Source organism: Saccostrea echinata, unplaced genomic scaffold (assembly GCF_033153115.1).
Source record: "Saccostrea echinata isolate AGI-Se365-2 ecotype Australia unplaced genomic scaffold, CSIRO_AGI_Sech_v1 ptg000054l, whole genome shotgun sequence".
Taxonomy (NCBI): Eukaryota; Metazoa; Mollusca; class Bivalvia; order Ostreida; family Ostreidae; genus Saccostrea; species Saccostrea echinata.
The window spans coordinates 52,508,549-52,519,428 of NW_026889803.1; the positions used below are offsets into that span (position 1 = coordinate 52,508,549).

Genomic DNA, 10,880 nt, shown 5'->3' on the forward strand with positions numbered 1-10,880 from the left:
CACCTGGCTTGGTATATTTTTCTAAAGTTTATATTACACTTTTAGCACCAAGCTAACATATTCTGAAATTTATTTTCATCTGTCAACTTTTACTGAATGGGATTTGTCCATATTTGTAATTTTATTGAAGTATCAACTAATATTTTCCAAGTGTCATTTCTTTTATGCAAGAAAATACAGCAGGTTATTGAGTAAAATTTAATGTAATATCAGTTCACTCTGTGCTCCTTTAGAAACATTTTTGAAGAAAAAAAGAGGGTAAATGAATGAAGATTAAACAATTTTACCATTACTCTGGTTGTGTACTTTTTGAGGGAAATATGGAAGGTATTTCATTCTCCAAGTCTAAGGAGAAACATTCAAAGAATTATCCACGTTTCTAAAACTGAGATGATATTAAGTCTCCTCCAAAGAAAAAATTTGTTTGTGTCATCTGTCCTTAATTGACAATAAACATGCATTTCTGTATTTAATATAAGAATACAAAGAGTACCCTTATGAAATTCAATGTGTAGTGATCATAACCAAACCGATGTTTTACTTCTCAAAGCATTCCTTATAACACTAAATCGGAGTCTGTGGAACTGAATCATTTTTAACTTGTCGAGATTCTGATGATATCTAAGTGTTTCTTCAAGATTTGTCTACATGCACTGTTAAAAAGGGAACAGACCCGTAAGAAGCAATTTCAGTTGGGGGTGGGTGGGATCTCTACCTTACATATACGCAAATTTATATAGGCTTATCTTTAATTGGGGTCAAATGCTGGTTTGGGTCTCAAGGGGTGATACTTATGCCACTAGGTCTCCCCACTTCAATGCCCATCGTCTTTAAATAGGTTCTGCTAGGTTCACATGCCACACCTCCTCGTGGTGACCCTGGAAATGCTTTAGTATCTAAGTGGCAGTGGCAAAAGGCGAGTGTCCGGCGCATTGAAATAACTGGAGACCGTGGCTAAGGGAAAGACACCCTAACAGAAAACCACTGGCCCTCCGAGCCCCGGGGGGGGGGGGGTAAAAAAAAGTAGTGTTACGGAAATAGTAACGAGGAATATCTCTGTACCTGTGAATGAGAGCCTTTCTGGGACCAGTACTAGAACCAGTATGACTGTAGGTAGTGAAAGCCATTGAAAAACTACCAACATGAGGAGGCCCTCAACACGGCCAAGACCAAGATCAGAATAGGATTTTGGAAAGTATGTACTGAACGGAAGAGAGGAAGGTCCAAAGTCTCTTGGCTGCGAATTGTAGAAGCCGAACTTAAAGAACAAAGGAGAAGTTGGAGCACACTACAAAAGCTAGCCAGTGACAGACAAGGACGGAGAACCCTCGTTACTACCTATACGCCAAAGGCGTCACGGGCGGTAAGTAAGTATCTTTAATTCATTTAGACCTATCTTCAATTCATTTGGAGATAGGTTCAATTATTTGAAGGTAGGTACAAATATTTGAAGATATGAAGGTGCAAATATTTGAATATACATGTACATTTGTTAATCTGGTGTTCCATATTTAACGCTTACGCCAACCTTTGTTAAGAAATCCAAAACGGTCTGCCATTTATCGTGTTCAACAGAAGCAAACATCTTCTACTACTGTATATATAGATCAACTTCCTAAAAACTGACAATGTTATGTGATTTTGGCTTTATGAAGCACACGTTCAGTTTCCGTTGGGAATTTTCAGAGCGCAACACAGAAACTGACCATTGGGTGGAGCTCCGGGATATCGATGGACGTCTCAACTTAACAATCCTTTGGGGTGGGGTGGGGTTGCGAATGAATGTCTTTGTATACAATTGCAAGATTTCAAGGGGCTTAAATAATAAATATTTATATATATGATGTGTGTTTATGTGAGTGTGTATATATTGTTTCGTAAGTGATCTTGGTACTTTGAAGATAAACTTTATATCATTCCATAGAGTCCCTATCAGTAAAGTTAGATACATGTATTTGAGTATTATCTACGTTATCATTATATTGATTTTTTACAGCTGTTTTCTATAGATCGTTTTGCATTTTTTTTTCTGTTAAACGAACCAGACCAATGATCCTTTAAATGGGGAACTTGTATCCGGAAGTTAAAGCTTTGATGTTTGACAAAGCTAAATTGTGTCCTCGTTCAAACTAAAAAAAAAAAAGCAAACAATAAAGTAAGTATTTCTATGGTAAAAAATATTCAATAAACGAACTAAACATGAATAACAAAATTTTGCATATTAAATATGGATATCTACTGACTCCAACACAACAATAAGCCTTCTACACTTTAACACTTGAATTTCCACACTGTTCCCGTAGACATGCCACTGTTTTCTCGGATACAGTTTTCCGGAAGTGGACACTGATAAAGACTGACCAGATTCCTCCTCAGAGGATGGCTGACCAGTGGTAGCCGACCGGGGTCACCCACTAACACCTCTATTCCTCCCTTGGACAGCTTAGGTAACCAGACGCTAAACCTGTCCACAAAATCCAAATCATAGAACATGTCACCTAGAAACACAATATCCCAGTCATAAAGTCTGCTACCAATGATGTCATCGGATGACGTATCCACGCAGACTCTGTTCAGATCACAGTTCATTTTTACAGCCTCTATGGCCACTAAAAGTCATAAAAAAAGAATATGTATTAATACAAATATAATTTTGTTATCTTAATTGACCAAAATCATCCTTCCTTTTCAATTCATTAATCATCACAGTATTGAATGTAATTTTAAATTACACTTGAATTAAAGTGGAACTTTGAGCTATGATGTATACAGCTTAAATCAGGTGCCGTGAAATTATTAAAGTTAAGAGACGGAAATAAAAGCTCTCTTCTCCATGGTAATATTTTTACCAACGCTATAAAAGAGATGAAAGGAGAGGAAGTTAAAATAGTTTATTCACCGTGGTCTGTATCGTTAGCACAGACAGTGTGAGCGCCGGACATCTTACTGGCGATAGCGGAAGCCCCGCATCCACTCCCGATATCAAGGACTCTCTTGTCAGTAAACAGTCGTGGATTGTCTAGGACAAACCTACAAAATCACAAGATACAGGCTTACTCATCGCTAATATGAAGGGCCTGCTAGCTTTCAACATGGTAAGTTACATTAATTTTCAACAATCATTGATACTATTACTCAAATATTACTTCTTATAAGCTACTGGATTAAAAGAAATGCATGAATCAACAAATTCTTTTCCCTTTTCTCTCTTCAAAATTGCACAATAGCTCATGTTTAATCGATGTACAAGATACGATGTAAAAACTTTCGATAAGCTGATGCTAGAGATGTTAACCAGAGATGGTGATGTAATATTTGAGTAGTAAAATTGTGCCGTCGTTTCCTTGTTTGCACTTCTGTTGATAAGGACTAGAAAAGAGCTTCAATGAATTTATGAGATTTTACGGAAGTTAAAAATGACATCGATGATAAATATGGATCATGTTGCTATTTAAGTAAACGAAGATCTTCATAAATTAAACCTTGATAACACCTGTCCCCCCGGCCAGTAGAAAGCCCAGAATGGATCAGTGAACGGCGAGTCCTCTCCTCTACTGTGCCATAATGCACATTTTGGTGTAATTAAATGAAGTTGTATCTCTGGAGTCATGTGATCTGTTGTCACTTCCGTGTGTGTTCGAATTAGTTGTCGCACCTGTTCAAAGGTTTTTGAATTGGAACAGAAGCATCTAGTGACGGTCTGAATTTGTGTAGAACTCTGACCAAAGATTACTGATGCCAGTTTCAGAGGCATTCTGACGCGTTTTCCATATCAACTACATTAAGTATTGTAAATAATCTGCAATAAAAAAAAAGTTTTATGAATTTAAAATCAATGCGCAAGCATTTGGAGCGAGATTGGATTGAGGTCGTAACCACCGCACACAGAGAGAGAGTTTGACTTTGGAGCAAAATAACCTTACCTGAGGCCATGAGAATTAATTTGAAACAACTCGTGTGTGTGAACTGACGTACTTGATGACAATGCTGTTATGCGTAAAATGTAAATGTTTTGGTTGTCCCTAAATCTAATTATATCATCCTTGGGCGCATTATAATATCCGTTCAGTAAGTACAGGGGCTCGTGAGATCATTAGACTTACATACATGTTGTGTTCTTAATGGATGATTGATGAACTTTAACTGAAATTACCTACATTTCGTCATGTTTAATATCATCTCGCAAAGGTAAGTTTTGAACAGAGAAAATGGCGACAGGTTAACAGGGCACAAAATGTGTTAAAGCTGGTCCTGTATATGGTATTATAAATACAAACTATACAAATAAGTCCAGGTCGTGGTAAGAAGGAAGTTGGACGCATGGATAAGAGTTTTTCTTTAAAATTTATTGGTGGGCGATTTAATATGTTTAAAATCGGTCAAATTCCAGAGGTACAGACAGGAAAAATATGAGAACAATGAAATGTTTGTACGTGTGAAAGATTTGCTTAAACATGTTAATACTGATAACAGATCTCTATGTACGTATTCTTTTTTTTCCATATTGACAAAGTTAAAATACACTTTGCGAATAGATAAAGCAGTTCTTTTCCCTTCGATTGTATTCACTGATATAACAATCCCGATTTTTTTCTCACTTTTCATCCCCTCTGTAAAATACTTGTGTCTGTGTACACCAATCATAAATGATAATACACGTATTGAATATTACAGCGAATTTTAACTACTTCCAGTATATATCATGCATAATTTACATTATTGGAATGATATAAGAATGTATTTTTGAAAGAAAAAAAAATCCTTGTTTCATGTTTTATTAAAAATCGCGATTGTTAATATTTAATCTGGCCTGCATTTGAGTGTATGTGGAATGTATTTGTTTTGTTTGTTTGTTTTGTTTGTTTGTTTGTTTTTTTTTTTACCATGATTTACACGTGATAAGTGAAATGAGTTAATTCGTCACAAGCTCCGTAAGCGTACATGTGAATACTGCAACAGACTTATAGTGGGGTACTGGATTTGTATCTGTGTACATGTGGTACATGTTAAACATGAAAACTGAATGTCGGTGGGTTGACGATCTTATTATTTATTTAAAGTATAACTATTTACCTTTTGAATTTGATCCGCTCCCCAATAAAATCTATGAGTCACAATATCCTCGCTATATTGACAGTTTCATGCAGAAGAAACGGTCTTCTGTCTTCAAAATGTGTAAATGTTGTAAATATGAGATCCATCGTGCCACATCCTGTTTTTAAAAGAAGAAAAATGTTATATTTCGTTCTGCCATGTGTTACGGTAATCTAAATCAAAGGGGGGTTACTCTAATGTTTCAATTGCCGGAGGGCGGATCAAAGATTCGATAAAGTATTTCATTTGATTGAACAGCAAGCACGCTACTATAGCCATCCATAATACATGTTCATTATTGAGGATAGATTCGAAAAACGACGGTAAACAAATGGAAATTGCACATAATTTTGTTTCTCACAAAAAATTAACTTCTCCTTCCAAGCCTATATTCATGCAATCTTATCCTGAGCTAAGATAATTCAAAATTCTCACTGGGGAAATTTTGAAAAGGCAAATGATTTTATGTATATGTGTTTTTATTTTATAGATCTATCACGGAAATGTTAAAAAACAAGAAGTCCATTAAGCAGTCATCATTATCTTCCTCTGACGACATGGTGGCTCACTCCCCCCTGAGATCCCCCACTGAGGTTAACAAACTCCTGTGGTACACCTTCAATACACTAGTGGACTCGCATGACGGCACCGCCCACATTTCAACGCTAAAGGTGACTGTAATTTACAACTTAGCTAGTGATGTAAATTTACGTTTATATTTGATGATCTCTCTTGGGTCTCGAATCACATGAACATTTATATATATATATATATATATATATATATATATATATATATATATATATATATATATATATATATATATATATATATATATATATATATATATGTATATGTACATGTATTTATAAATACACGTTTTATGTGATCTTGCTAACCTTATGGTCATTAAATGAATGTTATGATATATGCATAATGATATACAAATATTTCTTGAAAACTATACATTTATAATTTAAAACAAAAAGCATTATTTTCTCACTCTCAATTTTGTTCGTCCCTTTGATGTGTTAATTAAAGAAAAAATAAGTTAATTAAGCAAACAAATTAATTGTCAGACACATCGAAATATGTATAAAAAAAAAATGCATGTTTATTTTTCATTCATATATTACATGTAGAGCTGACTTGTCATAGTGCCGATTTTGCCCCCATACCAGCCCTCTACAGTGTGAGTTCTTGTTTATTCTTTGCATAGGTCCTGATTTCAAGTCTCGGTAGAGTTCTGGGGTTTGAAAAATCGGAAGAGCTTCTGAATATTGAGGGACGGAATAATATCGACTTTCCTTTGCTGTGTAAAATAATAGATAAAGAACTTCTACAAGTCAATTCCAATACTCCCCCAAAAGGAAATGCCGAGGACCCTTCTGAACTATATAGAGTCTGTTGGAATATTTACTATGATCATCACTACACAAAGTCCGAATTCAATCTTTACAAGTCTGATGAACAAAATCTATTTAAAATGTGGATGATATTCATCTTGCTGTCTGAAGATGATGAAAATGGTATTCCAAATGGACCACCGGTCATCGATCGTGAGGAAATGGGAATCCTTTTCCGGTCCTTTGTATCGATATCCGGACTCGCTGAATTAGAGGACAAGATTCAAGAAGTAGAAACTGCAACAGGGAATTTGAAATTCATTGAATTTAAGGATGTATTCATTGGCTTGTTTGGCTCGAAACTTGCAGAAAATGATTTGAAATTTTACCTCACAAAAATTTACGAGTTATACATCGATGACATTTTTCAAAAGGTACCAAACAAATTTTATATATATGCAAATGTATATTGTTCAGTTTCCGAAGATCAAATATATTTCGACGAATGCATGTTTATGGCAATTAAAAAAACTAGAAAGATATTTAATAGATATAAAAATAGAATAAGTTTTCGATCCGTTTTCTTTTTTTTAAATATTATTGCATGAAGATGTGTCTTATATTCTTACTTTTTTAAAATCTACGTATGTACACATGATAAGTGAGACAATTTTTCCGTGTTTGTTCTTATAGGGCATGCTCTGTAAGAGAGGTCATCAGGTGAAGAGCTGGAAAGATCGCTGGTTTGTCCTCAGAAAGAAGACTCTGAAATACTTCCCTAATTCACAAGAGAAGGAACTCAAAGGCTGCATTAACATTGTCAAGGACTGCAGAATAGAGGTCAAGCACCAGTAGTTTTAACAGACATTGTTTAAATAAATCGTTCCCTGTTTATGACAGGAATGACAGATTTACAATATAATTTAAACAACGTTGCTTTTCTTTTGAGTGACAGATAAACATGTACCCTACCAGTAATATCAAAGCGACGAAAACATATGCATTCACAGGGTTCGGTAACACACTATGCTTGAATATTATACTTTCATGTAAATTAGTTGAATCTGATTCGTCGAGAAACATTTGTTAAAAAACACTATTACCCGCTGAATAATGAAGCTACGTCCTCCAGCATTGCAACAGTCAACATTGCTTGACGACGGGTGATATTCCAAAAAATATTGACTACGCAGAATTTATGTGCGCAAGGTTCACTGTAATATGTATTTGTATAAAACATTCAGTATAATATAATAAATATTGCATGAAGTTGAGTGTAACATTGAAAATTTTCACCCCTCGAAAACCATTGTCAACCGAGGAGCAGCCGAGGTTGACAATGGTTTTCTTGGGGTGAAAATTTTCAATGTTACACTCAACTACATGCAATATTTATTTACTATTATCCGCTGAATAATGAGGCCACGCCCTTCAGCTTAGCAACAGTCAACATTGCTTGACGACGGGTGTTATTCCAAAAAATATTGACTGCGCAGAATTTATGCGCGCAAGGTTCACTGTAATATGTATTTGTATAAAACATTCAGTATAATATAATAAATATTACATTTAATTGAGTGTAACATTGAAAATTTTCACCCTCGAAAACCAGGCAATGTATGTTAGCGCCCCCCTGTGTATGCTTTTATATTTTGAGTTAGTAGATTTAACACTAAACAGGACAATTAAGATTTTTCTTCATAATTGACAGGTTGTGTCAGATAAGGGTGGATCAAAGCCAAACCGATTCATCATCCATACTAGTTCCAAACCTTACGAGTGTAGTGCTGCTGACACCCGTACACGGTCAGAATGGGTCACGGGTCGGTATATTAAAGAAAACGTAATGTTTAACACTTGCGTCACAATGATTACGTCATCGAACAAGTCCTAACATGAATAAGTTTTTATATGTCTTTATGTTTTTAAAAAATCCACATTTTATGACATATTCAGATAGACAATCTTCAGAACACCTTTATTCTGTTCTACAGTATTAAATCTCGCCATCAATAAATGCGAGGACCCTGAATTTCACTACCACAAGCACCAATCCAAACAGAGACAAGCGCGAAGACGGGAAAAAAGGAAACGTGAGGAGGAGGAAGTGAAAAAGAGGCTGGAGGACGAGGAAACCCTCCGGCGTCTACAGGAGGAGTACACTGAGGTAAATATCTGACCAAACCTTTCCAATTTATAGATGTACTTTTGTATTCTGAAGGGCTTTAATTATTTGGTGCTATGAATATATTATACGTGAATATTTTTAAGCGTCATCGACAGGATGAAATGCGTCTTCGGGAACAAATGGAAGCATTGGAAGCTGAAAAACTCGTAAGTATAGATGTACAATCTGTTGTTATTTTGAAATACTTGACAAATCATGCACGTAAAAGTACATACATGTTTAAGACACATATGAATCATATAATACTCGGATCACCTAGATTCTTTGATACACATAGGCCCGAGAGGATTTAGAGTCACGGTTGCTGAAGGAGGCAGCATTACGTGAAGTGGAGAAACGTCGCCTGCGAGAGCTAGAGGAAGTCAAGAGAGAACTGCAGCGCCTTCTAGAGGAAGAGCGGCAAGCAAAGCGAGATGAGGAAATAGTCCGCCAGTTACAAGCAAAGTAATAATATAATTGTGCAATATACACAGCTAATTAGTATCAGATGAAGAAATAAATGCATGCACTGTCCCAGATTCCCACACCAACTCAAAATGGTACAACTTTCAATAAGTATTTTAGCTCTTTGGGCATACACATGAACCAATTTACACTGTATTGATTGTGGTACTTTAGCAAGAATCATAATTTCAAGGTAAAAATTCTCAACGTATTCTAACAAAGCTGTTTGTGTATTGACAGTCTGTTGGAGGAGGAGTCCCAGAAGCGAGCAGAACTAGAAAGACTGCGCCAGGAGCAGGAGGAATTACTTCGTCAAGAACGACAGGAACGGGAGGGTCTGGAGGGGCTGAAGGAGAAACAGGAACAGAACCTGAGGGAGGCCCAGGAAAGGTTACAACAGCTAGAGATTGAAAGAGAGGCCGCCAATGCTTATCTACAGGTGCGCAGGGTTCTATAATAAATTTATTACCTCTAACTGTATACACATGTATATTGCATGAAATGTCATACAGGTATAGTTTCGTTTACCTAAAATGATAAACTGTGTAATAATAATAATAATAAAACAATAATGTTTTTGATTTTAATATGAAAATTTAACCGGTTTTGAAAATTGAATTACGTATATATGAAGAGCAAAACGTTTGTATAAATGCTTAAAGAAATAAAAAAACGATTGTATATTATAATTTTCTCTCGATACAGGAAGCAACAAGTAAGCTAGAGAAAGCTGAGAAGGACCGTACAATTGCTGAAGCCAAAATGAAACTATGGAAAACACCGACAATAGGTCTTGCTCGTCCAGTACTTCCAAAAACTGATCCATTTGTGACACACCGTGGGGAGGGGGCATTTTGCGATAAGGATTTTTCAAAGAAAGATGGAGAAAAAAGTGATCATCAAGAAAACAAAGAAATTGAGAATGAAATGGTCATACATAAGCCTGAGCGAAAAAACAAAAACGTAAAATCTGACAAAAATGTGAAAATGGAAAGAAATGGTGATAGTAACTCAAACACAAGCAGAAACCTAGATACAATACATAATGGAGACACGAGCAATACAAATCCTGAGAAATTCCGTGATAGTGCTTCATCTGATAAGGAGAACCTGGCATTGGAAAATCAAGTCAACCAACACCCTGACGAGGGCCTGGAAACAGAGCTTAAGATCACCGAGTAATTCAAACTCCAGCATTCAGACTCTATCAATACCCTGTCAGGAATGACATAACATTTTTAATTTCATGAGGCCTTGTTCTAATTAACTTATCTATTAAAATTTTAATTCAATAATAAAATCTTTTATAAAATTATAAAACATAAAATATTTTAGCTATATACAAGTGTTTCAATTTCCCTTCTGAAGAGAATAACGGTGGGTGAGTGGAGGCAAACGTTTCTATGATGAACACAATACATATCAAAGGGATATAAGCCTTATTTCATATGGACCATATAGTTTATTCTTATCATGAATACAATTTATCTGGGAAAATCCCCAATTTCAATACATTATCAACCTAGTTCCACTCTTGGGTCTTCTGTCCCTTGATCCAATGGATATGAATTTTGTAATTTTATAGAGAAATAATTGTCAATCTGCTCATTATCGTCTGCAAGTGGTTTGCTTTGTAACTACACAGTGAACATTTCCATATGTCTTTTTATAAATTTTCAAACCTTGACCACCAAGTTTTTCCACTGAGGCAAGAACCGTAGAGGCACATATTTCTCGAGAAAACACAATTATTACTTGATCATTGCAGAATTGGCTTGAAATAATAAACTTCTCATGCATTGAATAGG

General features: G+C 35.5%; 2 protein-coding genes across 3 annotated transcripts; one reads left to right on the forward strand and one right to left on the reverse strand.

Moving 5' to 3' along the window:
• Positions 1-2,224: 2,224 nt before the first annotated feature.
• LOC133172227 (electron transfer flavoprotein beta subunit lysine methyltransferase-like) lies at positions 2,225-3,799 on the reverse strand. The gene is made up of 3 exons (XM_061307077.1): positions 3,483-3,799; positions 2,900-3,030; positions 2,225-2,609 (listed from the first exon to the last, which is right to left on the reverse strand). The coding sequence occupies exons 1-3, from the start codon at positions 3,752-3,754 to the stop codon at positions 2,272-2,274; spliced, it is 741 nt and encodes a 246-aa protein (XP_061163061.1). The 5' UTR covers positions 3,755-3,799; the 3' UTR covers positions 2,225-2,271.
• On the forward strand, positions 2,990-10,318 carry LOC133172226 (switch-associated protein 70-like). 2 transcript variants are annotated; one of them, XM_061307076.1, is made up of 10 exons: positions 2,990-3,095; positions 5,585-5,765; positions 6,314-6,874; positions 7,134-7,280; positions 8,152-8,263; positions 8,435-8,607; positions 8,712-8,774; positions 8,906-9,072; positions 9,313-9,511; positions 9,778-10,317. In XM_061307076.1, the coding sequence occupies exons 2-10, from the start codon at positions 5,598-5,600 to the stop codon at positions 10,252-10,254; spliced, it is 2,067 nt and encodes a 688-aa protein (XP_061163060.1). In that variant the 5' UTR covers positions 2,990-3,095; positions 5,585-5,597; the 3' UTR covers positions 10,255-10,317. The 2 variants fall into 2 exon arrangements, with proteins under 2 accessions (XP_061163060.1, XP_061163059.1); XM_061307075.1 differs by lacking the exon at positions 2,990-3,095 and adding an exon at positions 4,138-4,188 and having other exon boundaries at positions 9,778-10,318.
• The last annotated feature ends 562 nt before the right edge of the window (positions 10,319-10,880 follow it).